This window comes from Lichenostomus cassidix, chromosome 2, assembly GCF_008360975.1.
Source record: "Lichenostomus cassidix isolate B80296 chromosome 2, HeHo_3.0, whole genome shotgun sequence".
Taxonomy (NCBI): Eukaryota; Metazoa; Chordata; class Aves; order Passeriformes; family Meliphagidae; genus Lichenostomus; species Lichenostomus cassidix.
In genome coordinates this window covers 112,626,407-112,646,744 of record NC_139482.1, presented here as the reverse complement: position 1 = coordinate 112,646,744, position 20,338 = coordinate 112,626,407, and the positions used below count along the sequence as shown (strand labels likewise).

Below are 20,338 nucleotides of genomic sequence, written 5' to 3'. Positions count from 1 at the left end.
AACACATTCTTGGGGAGAAATATATCAGCCACTGGACTTTCAAAAAGAACTGAAGAGTGCTTCTAGGTTTCCAACCTGTGCTACACACCCCCCTTTTGCTTCACACCCAATGTCTACTTACCCTCCACGTGCCTTCTGTCCTACACGGACACAATCAAAGCCTCTGGGCCAACAGGAATTTACGTCAGCCTTTTATTAGGTCCCCAATCTGGATAATCAAAGGATCATGACCCAGGGCTTATCACAGCATGTACGTGCTAGTTATTCTAGACACAGCCTTCAGGAGTATAGAATGGCCAAATTCTCATTCTCTACCTGAAAAGTGGCACCTTCTTTTTTCAGGTTTATCTCTGACTCCATTGACATTGAAGTGAGGTATTATGCAGTATTAAGGATTAAAATCTAACCAAAGCTGAGCCACTCTACCTAAACATTATTATTAATATTAATTTAATACCTTAAATATTTTCCAATTTTATGTGTTACATCATTTACCAAAAATTGTAAGCCATATATAAATGCTTACTACACACATGCAGTATTAAAAAAATTATGTAAACAGGTAACCAAAATAACTCTAATAACAGATTGAAGGATTCTGGAACATATTGCATATACCTTGGATTCTCAAAATACAACATATTTACAAAAAAAAAAAAAAAACCTAAAAAAAACCCCAAAACAACAACAGCAAACAAAAAAAACCACAAAACAAAGAACCCAAAACAAAACAGCACAAAAACACATAGACAATCTTTAAAGTACAGAGTTTAAGTAAGAACAGACAACTCAAACTTGTAGTGTATATAGAACAATTTTAAGAGTAAGTGGTGCTGCCTCAGAAGGAAATATGGCAAGAGCAGTCAGAAAGTCCATTGACAAGCAGTCTCCATTCTCAGTTCCTAGATATGCCCCTTTTCTAGTGTCCTCTGGGTTAATGAGGCCAACTTTATTTGGTGTCTGGATCCTACACACGGATGGAAAAGTCTCTTCACTTGCATACATATTCTATAACTGGCCTTTAAAAACTCAAAGAGCAATTTGATAATGTACATCTATATAAAATTAACATGAGTTCTGTTTCCTACTTGTTATTGTCTTACAGCATTTGAGTAGTTATTCCTACTTTTCATTTCAAATTAAACATATCACTTGATTTTGTTCTGGCAAAAGCTTTTCGACTGAAAGGCAATTTTCAAGCTCCTTCTCAAATGTCATGAAGTATAGAAATCTTGTCTTAAAACTTGGGCAGGTATTTAAAATTTCAGTTCTCTGTTCAAACAAGCAGCCGTCATCTCTCTAAAATTAGATGATCGGTATATAACCACCTCTTAACAGATAATATATCAGGGAAAAACTGTTTTCTAGCCAAGAAATCATTATCTTAGAAGAACAATTTTTTCTTCCTATGGTGGTTCCCATAAAAGTTTAATAAATATTTGTATTTCAGCAGTGATATAAAATTGTGACTCATGTTTATCTAGGTATTCACACTAGGAGTTTTATTGGTTGCACCGTTCATCAGTTTATTACGTGATAGTTTTTTTCTGAAGATGTTTTTACTAATCCAATGTTATGGAAATTCCAAGATCTTTATCACAAGTCTTTCTCATCTTTATGGCTTCCACTGTTCATTGTATAAAAGCAAACTTCTTCTTCTTTGTCTTCTTCTCCTTCTTCTTCTTCTTCTTCTTCTTCTTCTTCTTCTTCTTCTTCTTCTTCTTTTGCAGGAAAGGCATTTTTGTTTTTCAGATTTTCAGAGACTTTGTGTTCAATGCTATTTAAGGAAGTGTCACACTTCAAAAATGTTTCAGAATGACAGGTTTCTGCTGGATCTGCCAACATGGGAGAAAATTTTTCTCTAACAATATAAATGAAATTTATTCTTAAGGTTTGACATATTGTTGTCTTTCCACTGGGTAGCTCACTGTTTGTGCCTGTGACAAGATCACTGGCTATATGTTTGGATACATTATTTTGACAATTTCTGACTTCCATGGGGTTTATATTCATATACTTTTTAATATGTAGCTTCCCTAAATTATTTGTGTCTTTCAGAGTTGAGGATGCAAGTATTCCAATGTTACTAATAAAATCTAAGGTGTTATCAGCATAAAACCTATTAAAAATATTATTGGCAATCTTATTGATAGAGTTATTATTCCAAGTCACATGATTATTTTTGTCTCTCAAGTCTTGACCTGACCATTCTAAATGTTCTCTTTTTTTGGCCAACAAATATGGACCCAACTGGTTTTCAATATCAGATGCCTTTTGGTAGGCATATCCTCTCTGTTCCTCATTAATTGGTATTACTGTTACCATCAGTATTGGACAATGCTGGCCACATATAGCATGAAGTCTATCCAGAGAATCTTCTTCTTCTTGAAGAGCACTTCTATTAACAGTATTAACAGCAGTTGGCTGAGACTGTATGGGTGCAGCATTTAAAGGCTTTTCCAGTGGATGCACCTTGTTATCAGGCAATCTAAATTCTACAGAAGAAAAGGCTGGAAAATTGGTGTCAGCCTGTGTGGAAGTAGAACCTACCATGGCTGACGGATTGGTCTTTCCTATGTTTTCTGCTGGAAGGATCTTACCATTGCGACTTGGTTTGCCTTTTGTATTTACCTCATCCTGAAAGGGGTCTGAATCACTATTATGAGGCATATTGAAGTAGCTGCAAAAATTTTCAGGGGGTTTAACCATGTCTTCAAGCTCTGAAGAAGGGATCTCATCAAGAGCAGGATACTGGTCCAGATTGTAAAAGTGAGAATATGGAACTTCATCACTGTCAATTGATGTTGTATCCAAATTACCATACATTCCATTCCGTTCAGGTGGTGATCTTCTTATCAAATGATTTTCTTTCAGAAGCCATTTGCCTTTATCTATCAATATTCCTTCATCTTCACTGGCTTGAATGCTAGGTTGACAAGGCTGATTTGGAGATTCCCTTAAACAGTCGTTAGTATAACTTGTCTCTTCTCTCTTAAGAGTAGGTTGTGGTGTTGGTAAGGGAGTATTTTCTCTTCTCGATATACTGTTGTCTTTGTTTACATTTACTGGATATTCTTGTGATGGAAGTGAAGAATGGGACAATTTCTCTGCAGAACAAGACATAGGTTCTTGAGAAAAATAAATTATTTTTTCCCCCACTGCAGAGTGGAATCCTTCAGTATCCGTTTGAAATGCTTTTGACGTATAAGGAAATCCCTTGTGAAAGTCAGGCTTAAATGAAGCTTCTGCCTTTCCATAGAGTCGTTCAATTGTTCTCTTTACATAGCCAGTATTATAATGTTTTTCAATTGCTTCCTCCCCACTTTCATTGGTCAAGTCACTGGATGCTCTAAAGTTATGATCACTCTCTTCAGTATCTGGTCTGTAATCTGACCAGTCTGAAGTTGCAGGACTTTTTAAGAATTTTTTTAATCGAGAAGTGTCAGAACACATTTTATTCTCCAGTTCTTCTACTTGCAATTTCTGTTCTCCTTCGGTCATGTCACATTCGTTAATTTGCTTTGATTCATAACGAAATGATAACGGAGAGACTGTAGATAACCTCTCAGAAGTTTCCTCAGATATTTCTGCATCTTCTTGGTCATCTTGTACAGAATAATCCTCATTATTATATTCTAAAGAGGTTTCAGCATCTAGCGTAAGTTGGTTTTTTGGGGTTTTGTCACTATCTGCTGATTTTTGATCAACATCCTCATCTTCACTTTTATCAGTAGTAACATGTACAGTATCTTTTTCACCTTCTAACTCAGAAGTATCCTGATCTAATATACAATTGTTATCATTAGAAGTTACACTATGAACTGTGGAGTTAGGTTCTACAGAGGATTCTGAGTCTTCATTAATGAATGATGTATCAATGGGTTTATCATGAGTTTCTTCACAGAGGCTATCAGGCATTTCTTCATTTCTTTCTGATGTCTCTATTGCTGATTGAAGGCTACAAGTATTTGAATTAGTATTGGCATACTGAGCATCTAGCTGTGTTGTGGGAGCAATCATGTCTAAAGTCTCTGTTTCTTTACAACAATCCTTTTCTATACCAAAACAGTTTTCTGATTCTCCAGTTAATTTTAGAGCTTCTTCAGAACTGACATTGTCCATTGCAATACAAGGCTCAACTGATTCTTCATGTTCATGCAAATGTATATCATTATGGATTTCAGATATAGGCATATTCTCATGTATGGAGTCCTGCTTTTCAAGTTGCTTCCTAAGGCATAATAACTTATTTTCTGTCGATTGTTGGAGATGTGAGACGACAGCCTTCAGCTCATCAGCTTGCTCTATAGCTGCAGTTTGTTTCAGACATTTTAACTGTGTAAATATTTCAGAACAGCTACAGGCACTTTTTTGCATATCATCTGTGATTGTTCCAATCAAACTCTCTCTCAGATTCAGTAAAAGGAGCCAAGCTAGGAGGGCATTGGAGGAAGAACCAAAAGCTGAAGGAGAAAGATCTGAAAAGCTGCAAGCTTTTCCTATGCATCCACTATGTTCTTTCTGCAGACCAAGCAAAGTTGACTGTAGTTCATGCAGAAGCATGCTAGACACACAATTATTCTGGACATCAATTCCAATTTTCTCACTAACAATTGTGCAATCAGCTTGAACAGCAACTTCAGATCTTTTTCTTTGGCATAGGTTGGCAACTTGAACATCAACTTCTGCCATCTTTTTATCATTGTCATGTGCTTCGTGAAACAAATGTAGCTTACTATCCTGATGAAATTCTGACTTTAGTGAATACTTTGCTTTTTCTACTATAGATGTATTAGAACGAATCAAAGAGTCAGTTTGTCTTTCACCTGAATCCTTGGATGACTCTTCTGAAATTCTTAATTTACCAATAGGTTTTAATGGGTTTTTTGTTAGATTATCTTCAAGCAGATGGTTTTTTCCAGTTATATGCACATTATTTGTGATAAATTTGGTTTCTTTATCTATAGAACCATCAGTATTTTCTTCAGGAAAAGAACAGGCACTGCTATTCTCTATGGTCCCTTCTTTTTTCTTTATAGGGGGTAAGACAGAATTTGATAATGAGTTTTTCAACCAAGTTTGGACATAGTTTTCACGTGAATGTTCAACACTCTCCTCTTGAAAAGCCTCGTGGTTTAGAGCCTCTAGTGTAATGGAACCCTCTAATATTTTTATCTTATTTACACCTTTACTTAGATTTTTCTTCATCGCTTTTTGCTTTTTCTCTTTCTTTGATGAAAAATGCTCCAAATTATTCTTTTCCTTTTCTTTTTCAAAGCTAAGGTTCTTTGGCACTTCTGACAATGTCTTTGAAGTCACTGATGAGTTAGGTGTCTGTTTAAGAGGACTGGTTATAAGATGTGTGCCTTCTTTCTCACTACCAAGTGTATCCTGACTATGTTCAGATTCATTGTTTGAATCAGCTGTCATTAGACCATCTTCACTCTTTGCAGATGAAACAATACTACCTTTTTTGCCTGACTTCGATTTTACCTTGGCCAACTTCTTGTTATTACTTCTTTTTTTTTTATTAGAAGATGATCCATTTTGCTCCACTGAATTCTGGTGATGGAACTCATCTTCAGGATTTATGCCTTTATCTGAATTGGCAGACCCATCATTGTTTTTTACAAAATACTCAGATCCTTTTTTTTGAGGCATTTCAGAATGTTTATCCATAGCCTCTGTTGTGGAATCCTGTGTGGTATGCAATCCCTCACTTTTAATTATCCCTGAAATTTCTTGATGATTTTGATTTTCACATGTATCTTGATCTAGAAAGCTAGATGAATTTCTTTTCTTCTTCTTCTTCTTCTTGGTGAGGGAAGATGCAGATTGGCTGTTATCAACAAGTGTTGTCATCCCAGATTCAGCCTTGGCACTGATTTGATTCTCACTTTCAGTAACAGTAGTAAATAATTCAGTTGTTGGATTTACTTTCTCTGTAGGACCCTTACTACATGGAGGTGCTGTCATCTTCATCTGGCTATGGCCAGGAGAGGCTGAATGTACTGAATCTTGACAAATAGTTATTAAATCAGCAGCTTGGCATTTTATTTCTTCTTTTGATTGACATAATTCTGAATATGTAATGAAAGAACTCACTGATCTTTTTATTTGTTTAATATCACATGACTTATGGATGTGATCTGCTGTACCTGGCCTAGCTGTCTGGTAAGCTTTTGATGATGGTATGAAACTACTGATATTCGTTTTGGAGCTTGATACTAAACTACTATATGCACCTTGTCCCACAACTGATTTCTCCAATATATTCTGCACCAATTCATCCTCATCAGGCACTTCTAATGTCTTCCTATTTGTGGTTTCTATTAATTCACTACTTTTGTGGCTTACTTTAAAAAGCATTTCTTCTTTTATATTTTCTGAAGAAAGCTTTAATAAACCATTGTCACTTGTCTCATTAAACTTTGGACTGGTGACACTTGATTTTTTTCTGCTTGAATGAGCTACCATGCAATACTCAGATGTTTTTTCTCCATTCTCTATTTCCTCACTGTAGGAAAACTGTCCTATTGTCTTCTCTTGAACCTCTTTCTCAGATACCAAGGTTACACTTTCAACTACTGCTTTCTTTTGTCTAACACGCCTTGGCCCAGGGGTGGGAGGCCTATAAAAGCGAGGCCTGGTAGCTTCCTCAGGTACATTGCTTAAGTCTGAATCGGTACAATTGTTCTTCTCAGAGACGTTGCAATCAGCAGTTTGCAAATCAGACTCTGATTCTTTGTTTGACACTTCCTCATTGGATTGCTGTAATGAGTCTTCCTCTTCTTTATTGCAGCTCTTCAAAAACAGAGCATCTTTTGGATTTGTACAGTCTGATACATTTACATTGGAGGAGCAGTCTTCCACCTGCATTGCAGAAGAATTGCAAATGGAGATATTTTTGTCATCAGAAAGGCCAGCACGACTTACAGTGGTTGTCCACTTAATGGTTTCTTCTTCTTTAATTTTGAATCGAACTTTCATTTCCACTGTGATACTGCCATCTTGATTAACGTGAACAGATTTCTCAATGTCATCTTGATACTGTGCCACAGATAAGTCTTCACCAATAACTGACCGATTTCCCTCTATCCCATTATGACTGTCAAGAGCATAGGAAGAATCTGAGTTGTTATCATTTGAGTTGTTATCATTGCTGGACCCCTTATCAGAAGAAACTGAGAATATCTGAGATCTTGAGCTAGAGTCCATTTCAGCTCTCACTAGCAGTAATTACATTGAAAGAACACAGATTCATTCAGGAAGTAGGAAGTAGAGCAGACAAATATCATGGATAAGGATTCAGATGATGAGACAGCAGACAGGCAACAAAGGAAGAGAAAAGAAGAAAGGAGAAAAATTAGTATTAAAGATACTAATGAAGAGTATTAATTTTACACACTTTGTTTTTTATTTATTTTGCATAAGAAAATACAGGAAAAAATGGCTAATCTTGCTGTTAATCTAAAAAGTTTTTATAGAAGGAAATATAAGAAAATCTTAATTAAGCCCTTAAATACTTTTCCACTTAATATTATTTTACAATAGGTTCTTTCTAATGCCAGATCTATAGTCTTATATGAAACTCCAAAGCCTAAAAAATAATAGATTATTTCATTTTATTCCTAGTTGGGAGCTGAGGGTGCATTGAGCCTTTCAAGGGATTCATAGGCACTCACTTGTTTGGGCTTTAAGCTACAAACTTTACTTCCTCTTCATGCTTTAGAGATCATTAATATCTCATTTCCTATTAGTTCTTACAGTTAGTACTAAAACATGTCAGTCAACATGTTTTAGTAGATGCTGAACATCTCCTTGGGCTTAATCTAACAATCTATAGTACATGAGTAACTACTCTTCATAGTGTCACTGACATATGAATAAAGGGTTCATATCCAATCCTCTGGACTGGCCTTCTATAAAGAAGTAAAAATTGAATTTCTTGAACTCCTTGTAAAATCTGAACTTAAATCGTGACATTCTGAAACATATTTATGTATTTGTACTGTAGACAATAATGTAAAACTCAGCAAAGCCAATGAGGATACTTCTAACTTTGGTGAATTTTGAATGTGGCCCATAATGTGTTAGCATACACGATATACATTGCCACCATATGTTTTGATCACTCTGCAATAACTTGGGTCTTTCAAAAAAATTTATCTCATCTCTCTCTCTAGTAGTTGTTGCTGAAGAGATGTAAGCTAAAAAACGTGAAATAGGAATAAGGTGTTGCTGGCTTCCAAGGTCTTCTGCACGTGCAAGGGTAACAATGCACAAAGATTTGCACAACTGCCACTGACATCTAAATATATATGATCCATCATTTAATAGAGAGGTTTCAATTTCAGAAAGCATTTTAACACATGTAATATTAACTTATCTACTTTTCTTGAATTTAAGCTTTTTTTTCTTGTTTGTTTGTTTGTTTGAGCGGTCTCACATCAAGACTTTTACAGTAATATATTACCATTATAGATACATGTCTATAACTTCAGGCAAAGTGGCTTGCAAGGTTCTCAAGCATATGTTTCATCATGAGCTGAGTAAGAAACCAAAGTTTGCACTCATTCTTCTAACACAGACCACAATTTATGCTTCCCAAAGCAAAAAATCTCACCTTCCCTGTCTCAGGAAATGGAATTGGAACAAAGAGCCTGAAATTTCCTTTTCCATGATTTCATATAATCAGTGATATGTCCTACACCTGATACTTTTGAAATTCTCAGGTTAAAGACAAAAAGAGGGTTGTTTTCTCCTCCCTCCTCCTATGATTACTGTCAACTAAGAATTAGAAGCAGGAGATAATCCGATTCAGTAACTCATGGGGTTTTTTATGCTTGCAAGGCTCAGTCTCTCTCTCAAAGCAAAATCTGGGTAGGATTTTTTGTTTCTCCAGAACTTGCATTCTCAAAATATTCTTATTCATTCTCTTTTGACTCATTAGTTATGCTCTGCAAACAGGTATCACACTGTGCAAGCCCAAGTACATGAAGGCTGAAAAAAACTAAAATTAATGGCTTGGTGGGGAGATAATAAAGTGCAAGGAAAGTGAATAAAACTCGCTCAAGTAAATGGAAATACATGTCTTCTATATTAATGTGTTCCACAACACTGTCAGGGTTACTGTGGAAAGTCCCAGTACAGGAACAGTTACAGTGTTTCCTGGGTTCTCCAGCACAGCACAAAGCTGTAGCAAGAGTATAGAGTACCTCTGGATTAACTGAGTTCCTGTAGACAATACCTCAGCCCTTCAGGATGCTCTAATGTCGAGAATTCCCACAGGACCTAAAGCTCTTGTACTGCAGCATTTCATTTCCCTCAAGCTCAGGCTATTCATCTAGCCTGCCTCCTCTCCAAGAGCTCCTCATGTTTATCTCTCATCCACTGGCCACTTCACACTCTTCCTGACCTAATCAGTTGCAAAACTCTGTGAGTAATCTAAGGGAAAGCACATACTTGTGAATCTTTTCCCAAACATATTCAAAAAGCATATATCACAGTCATGGGTATATAGGAATGGACAACACTCTGTTTAAGCAAAAACAGCTTCAAAAACATGATGAATTTGGGAGTGGATGGATGCATAGTGGTTTTCCTATTTATGTGGAGTGTGGCACAAGAGAAGGAGTACAAGTCATGGCAAGCCAAACCTCCATTTGATAAGTTCTGAAAACTGAACAACAGTTTTACCCAAACAATTCAGCCAGAGCCTGAGGTAGCCAGAGATTTTTCTTTTACCACTTTCATTATTTACTCTGACAGAAAAAAAATTAATAGCAATGGCAATCAAGTGAATTACAATAAAATATACTCATAGATTTGCACCCATGTTCTTAGTCTGTCAGAAGCAAAATATGCATACTAGCTGAGTACTTAGCAGAAATTTGCATTTTAAAAAGAAAATTAATACTTTGATCTTTCATAAGCTTATAGAAGAGTCACAGCAGATATAAACACTTTCAACTGGCCTTTCTGAATATCCTTGATCCTAGTAAGATTGTCACTGTTTATGTCTTATGCTGAGAGACATAAACAAATTAATAAAATACAAATGAATTCAAAGAACTTACTCTTTTCACTTTCTGACTTGGCATTTGCTTTTGGGTACACACGATTTCCAATTGCAAGCAATTTAGCAGGCCGCAAATACCCAAGAGATTCATAATTGCTTGGTTTGAAAGGCTCTCTGCCTGCTGCGACTACAGCTCCAGAGCACAATATCAGGGCCTGAAGATTAGGAACCTGGAAAAGAAAAAAGTAACATTAAATTCTCTGCCTTAGTAACCACCAAAAAAAAATGTAAGAGATTTATTCCTTTCAAGCTTTAATATCTTCACTTCTTAGTCTCTACATTCATTTGCAGCAGACTATTAAATATGTATCACAGCACAGAATTAATTTTTCAATTCCTATAAGGCAATTCCTATTTCTGTGAGGATATATCTCATTATATAAATATATTGGATAATTACTTCAAGAAGCAACTTGGATCCAGATCGAAATTTTCTTAAAATTTAAGTGTTTCCACATGTAATTTTGTTTCATCATTGCACAGTGACTGTTCATAGTCATGAAATATGAATATGAATTCAGAGGTGGGTATACATATGAAGACATATTTGGAGGAAAAATTTAGAACACACCACAAGCAGTTGACTCATACTTCCACAAAGAAATAGGACACAATCACAGAGCATTATACTTTGGAAAAGACCTCTGGGGGTCATGTAGTCTAACCCTCTACTCAAAGCAGATCTGACTGGATCAAGGTGCTCAGAGCCCTGACCGTTTTGAATGTATGTTCCAAAATATATTATAAGATGATGCTTACAAACTGCACTTCACTAAATTGTAGATAATATGGACAGTTTCCCAACCTAATACTCAATTTCAACAAGTGGAGGGCAAACAGGAGATTTCCTTTGAACTCTTGGAGTTGTGCATAGACTTCTCTTTCTAGATAAGTGTTTTTCTGTTGTTAAAAAACAGACAGAAAAAACACTGAGATGAAATTATGAACACAGCACGCGAGATTGAAATCTGGATTTTTAGTGCTGCACCATCTGAGTTTAGAGGTACAGAACCTGGTCCATGGTTTGAAAACTATAATAGGCAATCAGGTGTCGGAGTTCCAAGTCATTAATGGCAAACCACTCTGCATTTGTGCAATGATGAAAACATGCGTGGCCATTAGATACTACTCATCATGTTATAAAACAAAAAAAATCCCAGATAAATGTAAAGAATAAAGGATGTTTTTGTGTAAATGGGTAAAAGTATAGAATTGGGAGCATGCTTGAAAGAGGCCCAAGTAAGAGAAATAAAAGTGTTTTTTCTTTTGCTTAAAATGAAATGGGTTCTCACTAGTGTCTTTCAGTTTCCAAAATTCCAGTATATTTCCTCCAAGCTAGTAGCCCTTCTGAAGAGGGAAAAAGCATAGAATGTTAACAGATGAAATTTAGCACATCAAGACCATGTTTTTCAAGCTTATAATGAACACAATTTTTTTAAAAGCTAAAATAATCTAGAAGTAATCATAAAAAAAATGTCAGTACTCATCATTATTCTCACCTTTCTGCCATCAGTGGTATAGAGTTTTGCAACTGGATATTGCATTAATTCACTCATATAATCCAGAAAGGCCTCAAATGTTTGTGTATTTTTCTTTCCCAAAACTATGGTGCGTCTAAGTCTTACATCCCCGTTCTTGAAAACAAGCATCTTTTTGGGAGTTGTTATTCTGCTTTCTCGATGGCCAAACCCATCTTCATTCTGCCTTGCTAATTGCACGGCTCGACGACGAGCGCTGACAGGCCTGCTGATCTGCCAGGGCAGTGGCTTTCTGCTGGCCTGTTCCAGGTTGATGGGCTTCATTTTCCTCTGATGGGAGCAAATATAGGATTTTCCATCTTCAAGATCATCCAGATTGGTAATGCTGTGTCTCCCTCGTGGTGTACTGATATTTCTTACTCCAAAAGGTAACGGGACGCGTTTGGATAAACTATCCAGCAAGGTGTCAAATGTTTTGTAAGACCTGCTATTAACTACCATTTTGATTCCATTGAACTGGGGATCTCCACTTTTGTAGAAACAAATCCGTTTTGCCACAACAGGTTCAGTAACATTGAAATGGCGCGTGGATAAACTCTGTTCACTCTCAGAGGAGTTTGGATGATTCACTGAATAACTGCTTGAAGGTGTTTCACTCATTTTGACAGCAATCTGGAAGAAAGGGAAGATGGATGTAAAACTTTTCCTATGACTAGTGAAAATACAATCTTCATTTTGAAAGGTAGAGAAAGAGGATTTATAAGAAACCAACAGCAGTGTGTTGTGCCAAAAATCATTGGATTTAAATGGATTCAAGCTGTTATCACTAAATTCCACAAAGACTCCAATACTGTCAGATTAAGTTAGCATAGCTCTACTTGCAAATATTCCCAAAACTCTCCAGTGTAGTTTCAAATCTCTTATCATTTTTGTACAAGAGACCTCTCCATACCAGGAGGTGGTTTGTCAGTCCATCCTTTCTTGAGGATGAATCTAATGACATTTCACATTTAAGATATTAGAAAAGTCCTTATTAGGAGGGAGCAATTTTTGCTTTGGTATGAGCCTTTTTTAGTCCAAAGTAGCTAAACTGCAACACAGAGTAATTCATTCTGATATTATATACTAGTTTCATACCAAGGCCAAACCGCTGGAGTCAGAGAAAAGTCTCCTGATTTACTGCACTGCAATCTGTACTACAATAAGACCCAAAACATGTGCTGGAGCGAAGTTGCATCAGAAATTGACAGATCATTTGCTTTTCTATTATAGGTTTTATATCTCACAATGCATATCTACAACACTTGCATTTACACTGAGGAAAAAAACTGTTGCCAAAATAAGGCATTTTAGTAAAAGAAAAGTCTTTAGGTCCTTTAAAAAGACACAAAATATTCAGGTATTCTTCAGGAGAAGTAGCCTTGTAATGAAAATATTTAAATACTGGTCTTGTAAACAACAAATTATTTCTGATAACCATATTGATAGTCTTCATGCTTGTAAATAGACTACCCTTACTACAATCTTTCCATTTTAATCCAATCTAAATATAGACACTGTAATTAAAAACCCTTTAAGTTACTAAAATAACTTTATCTTAATGATTGACTTTCTTTGACTGGAACATAGGATAAAAACTGTCAGCTAACCAACCTCAAGGAAACAGTTTTAGTAGAGTTTTACTGAAAAGTTACATAGCAGTCTGAGGGAATGTTTGCCATCAAAATAATTTAAATTAATTTTTTTTGATGATGTCACCTTGATATAGCTGCCATATTGAGTAATGGAACAATCTCTGGCTACTATATATTTTTCTATTTTTTTTTAATTTTAATACTACATATATCAGTTATGAAATTGATTAGAAAACATTATGTTTCAAGATAGTGAAGATTCAAATAAAGTCAGATTTGATAAGATTTTGTCTTACTGTGTTCTTACAGCTTTTCCAGTAAAACACTGCTTCAGCTCACATATTTTACCTTCACTAGGAGTTAATTATTTTGAACACTGATTGGAACACAGGAAGAAATGTCTCCTTTTAACATATAATTGATGCAGTAAAATATACTCATCTATAAACTGAAAAATACCCAAAGAGGTCTGCATTAGAATGATGTACTCCAATGTACTGATTTAGGTAATCACAATTCCATTTAAAATAAATAAATTTTTAAAAACCTAGAAAACAAAAAAGAAAAAAGCATTTAATTAAGGAATACATAAGAAGAAATTTTCAAGGCTGGTTGCAGCAACTTACACAACCCAGCCCACGACAGCTAAAGAAATGGATTACTTTCTGTAGGAGGGAGGAGCTCCACTTCTACTGAAACCACTAGGAGCTATAGTTGTTCATCTGTTTTGACACTTCTATTCATTAGCTGAGTGAATTTTTACTTTACTTCTATACTGAGAAGTTGACAGGTGAGTTAAGACTAGGGACACAATTTGAACTGGACATTTTATACTTGGTGCATCATCCTGCTTAGCTGGATATTCCAAGAGGAAACCTATAAGGGCATTTTTGTTGCTAGCTTCAACACAAACTTTCCTACTCTCTTTGGAGAGCAAATATTCTACTCTGATAAAAGCAGCAATGACAGAAGATCTTGAGTCAACTGAGCATCGGGTTACTCCATTTCAACTTGCCAAGACTGGAGTTTGCGAATCCAGTCTAGGATCTCTGGTGGAAAAAGGTTATTGACAACAATGGCCAGAGACAGAAACAAACAGACAGAGCTCATCAGCTACTCTTCTACCCTACTTTTCACTTCATGAAAACAGAGTGGAATTTCCTTTGACTTTACAAGTTGATTATTCACTCTTACAAGAGATAAAATAGGTGGATTTTCTCATAAGACCACTGACATTAATCACTTTGGAATTAGCCTCTCAGAAGCTGTTCTAGATATTTGTGCTTGTGTAAAACATTCAGTTATGTAAGCATCAATATTTGGAACAGAAATACAACATATTTTACATAAAGATCATTATTAGACTTAGTCTTGACATTGTGGAAGTACTGAAATCCAAGACAAAGAGAGAATATGCATATAAAGAAAGAAAATAGACAATTTTCAATGTAAACATGAAACAATTTGAATTCAAAACCAAAAAAATAAGTTTTCCTTAGCAAAATGGATAACAGATCTTTATTTGGCACACCATGTTTCTAGCATTTATTTTAATAGCAAAAATTACTTATAAAAATTGCTTATGCATCTTCCAGGTACCTTATAATTGCATTTTACAGACAGAAACATTTCAACAATGAACAATCAACTTATAATAGATGTTACTTTTTCATACTACAGGCCACCACCTTGTAATAGCGTAATTTAATCAAAAACATACTATCAATTTTCATACTTAAATTATATTATTCTAAAATTAAGAAATAGCTGATCTGATATGAAACAGGATGTCTATTAAGATATTTTGGCAACTAAACTGTTGAGAAATTTATTCTCCAAGAAAATAAAACAGAAATCAAAACTTAATCCTTTTCCCTGTGCTCTCACAAACAAAACCACTCATGCAAAATTTATGCACAAAGCTAAATTCTACAAAGACACTAAGTGGAACACTTTGTTCTAAATACATAAGAATACCTTCAATGCCATAGAGCTGGTAAACATTGCATATAATTTTATCATACTCACCCACAGTCCTATGTAAATAAAATAGAGTATAGCTTGTTTTCAGAGATTTATAAATTGTACATGTGGTTGTCTATGCCATATGAAACAACATCCTTAGTCTTATTCCAAGTATGCTCAGCCAGAAAAAAACATCATAATCCACTTGCTTAATCTCAGCTAATGTGAATCACCAGACCAGGCTCACCACAGGCAGCCACTGTTCAGAGCAGAATGTCTAACATCTCATCCAGCAAGTCCTCTTATATGATGTTAAAACACTATTTACCTTTTAAATCTTTTGTTTGTATAATTTTCTATTTACTTAGATTGCTCAAGAGACTCATATAACCACATAAAATAAAAATGTGGGTGGGGAACATAGATTATCTAATCTACCTTCTTGTCAGAATAGGTTAGTCATCCAAACTAAATTATTCAGTGATAAAAATTTTTAATATATTAAAATGGATCTACCACTCACCTTCTGAGCCTATTTATTAACTATCTCTAATTATTAGCTATCCAAAATTCCTGGTTTTGTTCATTAATTTCCTCAAGTTGATCCTCTTTGTGCTAAAGATTCTCCCATATTTTTCTTTAATCAGATAACACAGTGAAAATAGTTCCACAGTTTCTTTAACAATAGTTAGTAAAACATGACAGTCTGAGGGAATTTTGCCATCCACAAGGCATTCTTTATTTCTACATGTTGGAAAAAGGGCAATGGTTATTAATGTGTGTGAATATAGTTCAGGAAGAGACGGGAGGATTATGTTTAGCTGTATCTTAGTTATACAACGGAGTGTGGATTTGTTTTTTTACTTTTTCCAGTGGAAATACTATGTTCCCAGGTGGTAACTGTTCCATCTAATTGCCACCAGATGTATAATCTGATTTGGAGCTTATTTGCTTAATCAGGATTACATCAAGCTCTCAAAACTAGCTGTGTATAACAGTAACAACAGCACTGCTCAGTAGACACTACCACTACACGCTGTAATGAGTTTTTAACTAGTCTCCTTAGCAGGGAATTCAACATTTATAGAAGCTGTAAAATACCACTTCAGTTCCACTTTCATAAGATGCATAGGTACAAACAAAGATTAAAACATAATCTTCCACAGATATTGTGTTATAAACATTGCTTTTTAAAATAATATATTAATATAATTATTTAGGGCCTTAATCTGTTTTAGCTAAAATACTTGTATTCTAGTCAATATTCTGTTGTTTGCACTTTTTCAGAGGATCAACAAGTGCAAATTCTATTCTGATGTCTTTAAACTGCTTATAGCAGGAATTTATATTGGGTTGCAATTCTTTACAGGACTTAAAATATCACCTCATTAACTTTCCAGTGCATGCAAAGACACTTTCAATAAACAGCTAATCCATCAGTAACTTCCAGGTATCACCAGAATTGGGGACTCAAGAGATCATACTTTTGGGACCTGGTGAAGATGACAATCAAGTGTCACTGTTTGACAGTGTAAATTCCCCATACTTCTCTCAGACTTCAAAAGGCTTGCAAAGCTTCTGTCCAGACATATGTAGCTTAAAGGCCCACTGCTTCTTTCTAGTACAACAAACCCTTCATATATTCTGAAGAGACAGAAGAAATCATCAACTTTATAGTAAAAATAGCATCAATAGAATTATGCTTTATTCAGGCTTAAAGTTAACAAGACCAGCAAAGTACAGCATCAAAATAATTGTTACAAATATTTTTATCTCTACTCTTTCTGATTTTGACCAATTACTCCTCCTTTTCTAAGGACTTTGCTTTAGTAACTGAACTAAAGTTCAATTAAATTGAACTGATTAAATGTTACAAGCACCTAAATGTAACCTAACACTTTCCACCTCCTACAAGTCCAGAGTGTTTCTCAAGACCATTATCATATCAAGGAAACTGATGCTTAAGAAAGGAAAATTATGTTAGCAATTATGTGAACATATTTGCTGATATATTCTTTTTTCCTTAGCAGATAACCCCCATCCCAGGCCGAGAAACACAAGCAACCTTTTCTGCAGCATTATCCTCAGTCCTAGCAGGGTCAGAGCCCTGTGTGCAATCGATTCAGACTTCCCTGCCTGGCAATCCTATGGTCTTTGAATGACACCCTTTGTTTAAGCCAGAGCCACATGGAGCAGCAGTTAACACTTGAGTTTTTTTATCATTCAAGAGTCACTTCTTCAGAAAGGGCAGTTGCAACACCAGTTAAACTATTACTGTTGATCTCATGCCCAAGAAAATGCTGATAATGTGCTTTATATTTCCAAGTCCCTGCAACCTCTTATACTTCTGAGGTTTTTTTTAATTGGACTGCTCAGTAAGGTATGGAACTAGGAAGCTGCTATCAAGCTAAAAAGGAAATTATCACATTAGAAGCAGGGGCCTGGGTCAAGTTCCCTTCAGTGTGCCCAGCCTGTTTACATCCTTTCCAGCAAAGCCTTCCAAAAAATGTGGCACTATTAATATGTTACTACTGATAAGATTTTGAACCATCGCATTACAACAGCATTTTACTGTTTGATATACATGAACTTCTTATCAAGTTAATCCTCACAGACTTTTATTCATTAAATTCTCCAGCAGAGATTTGATAACCAGCAGCTGAGGATGCAGAATGAGAAAAAAAAAGTATGCCTCTGGGGAGGAAAACCAAACAAAACCAAACCAGTGTTCTGCTTTTAAGAGAACTCTGCCTGGATGGTTAGCTGAACTGAAAAACTCCTGTTTGAGTCGTTCTGGTTTTTGACCGCCACTATACTTAACTCAAATCTGAATACCCATTTGTATCCAGTAGACAGAATCCTATGGGAAATGTCTGGCCTTGCAGAAGTACAAATTGACCCATCATCTCTAAGTGAGTTAGAATTTAATTTTGGAGTGTACAGCCTATCTCAAATTTAAATGCACAACCATTCTCAGATTTGTTTTGCTTATTTTCTTGCTTCAGATATATTTAACTAGCTACACTTGCCTTCTGCTCTGTTGTATATACTAATTGAAGGGAAGGGTCAGACGTGTTCTTATTTTTTTCTGAGTATGAATAGCTGAAAAAAGAGCCATCCTGGACTACATTATTTTTGTTTGCCTTACATTTACACAAGTCACTGCAGAGATATGTGAATGCTTACAGAGCATCTCAAATTCTTTAAACTGGAAAAAAGTGATTAGAAATTTTTCACTGTCCCTAGTTTTCTTCTTCTACAACATTTCAAAAAATTTCTTTTCTTCCTTGTATATTTGCTTTCATGACCCTCCCAGCATTTTCACCAAATTAATAATGCTGTCATCTATGTACCAACCTTAACACACTGTGATTTGTAAAATGGTCATGTTATAACTAACTCCAGATCTAATCAGTGATGTCAGCTAATTAAAGATTGATTTCTTACTGTATTGGTTATAAAATCTTCTTGTTTTACTGTAAATTTCCTTATTAAGACAGCTAGGGTTGTCACACAATCTCTTTTTAATGATTTTTTACCCTTCTTGTATTTCTTAACAATCTGTTAGTTTATAACTATTATTCTTTGCATTTCCCAAAAAACACGGCCAAAGGATTAAGCATGCAGAACATGAGTTCCTTGGTCAAGTTGCTATTAGTTTACCTTACCATATGCCTCAGTTTATCTATCTGAAATTCCATGTAATGGCCTTGACAACTTTTTTTTTTGTGGAGACATTGTGAAGCATAAACTCAAGAAGCCTCCAGCTGCATAAGTGACTGTGGGGGACACATCTTTTGGTTACTTCTGGAGGACATAATAAAATCTTTTGCTAGGATCTGCTTTTATTCCCTTGATGGCATTCAGAGGCTCTTTTTAGAGTTCATATATTGAGGCCAAAAGGGGAAAAAGACAAGACTTAGACATTGTACAGTTTTGCCTCCTACAAAATTAAAAAGTTTTAAAGTAAAAAAATTACATCTTCAAACACTTGCTCTGATCTGCTGCCTACTCCTGTAGGTGCCCAGGTTCCTGAGGCTCCCAAATTGCTAAGAGCACAGCCTTGCTGCTGGGCACGTGTACAACTATGCCAGCTCTGACAACACTAAGCTGCTTAATGTCTTATCTTTGGTGCAATGCACAGCTCATCACTGCTTTGCCAGTCTTGCCTGAAGAAACCTGACCATCCCCTCTCATGGCCCAGGCAGCCAGCTCTTTCTGTCCTCCATCCCTCTGGCTAGTAAAGAGCTCTCTTACCACTCTAGAGATCCAGTTCAGTGCCTGAGCCAGAGCAAGGATTTAAGTCTGTATATCTAAGCCTCCAAGTCAGTGAACTAGCTCAATACTCCTCCTCCTGTCCAAATTGTATATAAAGACTTATCAGTGCACAACATTCCACAACAGACTTCACAGCTACAACTGCCCAGTGGCAAGACACACCTAATTTTAAGCTTGGGTTTAGATCCCCAATTCTTTGACAGACATAAAAATAATGCCAAGTATAGACCGTGATCTAAAGGCTCTGTATCTGCCCAGGATTCAGAGGCTAAAATACCTAACTCAAATCTGGGGATTCCTGGATGAAACAACCCAGCCACCTCCACACTGTACCACTGTGCCTGAATCCCCAGCACAAGTCTGACTCAGCTGTGTTAACTGTAGGTACAAGCAAAAGGTCTGAGAAAATACAAGTACTACTGACTTTTATTTGGCTGTCACACTTGCAGCACTAGATGTGAAAAAGGGAACTAAAGGTATGTTCCTCGTATCAACCCAGGATTTCCACACTGAGATTTAAGCTGAAGTCAGTCACCACTTCTGTTACCATAGCTCTCCGGGGTACTTGGTTTTGCCATTTCTGCATTTACCCTTATGTATATATAAATGTTATAATGGATTGCATATGCATGTTTATGTCTGACTATGTGTAGATACACAAACATACACCTACACCCACAGATAAGCTCCACTCAAATATCTTCAGTTATTTTTATATCTTTTAGATTAAAAAGTCATTTTCTGGTGTCTTCCTTATATATTCCCAGGCCTGTTGTTTCCCTCTCATTTTATCTTGGTTTAGAAATTATTCCTCTGAACTCCCTCATATGCTGAATTGGTGTTTTACTAAAGAATCTTATACATATATAGAATTTTAAGCCAATTAAATCCATGATTTTTCA

At 35.8% G+C, this 20,338-nt stretch overlaps 1 protein-coding gene across 1 annotated transcript; it reads right to left on the bottom strand.

Annotated features, from left to right (window-relative positions):
- Positions 1-836: 836 nt before the first annotated feature.
- On the bottom strand, positions 837-12,219 carry RP1 (RP1 axonemal microtubule associated). The gene is made up of 3 exons (XM_085049817.1): positions 11,581-12,219; positions 10,080-10,251; positions 837-7,229 (listed from the first exon to the last, which is right to left on the bottom strand). The coding sequence occupies exons 1-3, from the start codon at positions 12,217-12,219 to the stop codon at positions 1,597-1,599; spliced, it is 6,444 nt and encodes a 2,147-aa protein (XP_084905943.1). The 3' UTR covers positions 837-1,596.
- Between the last annotated feature and the right edge of the window lie 8,119 nt (positions 12,220-20,338).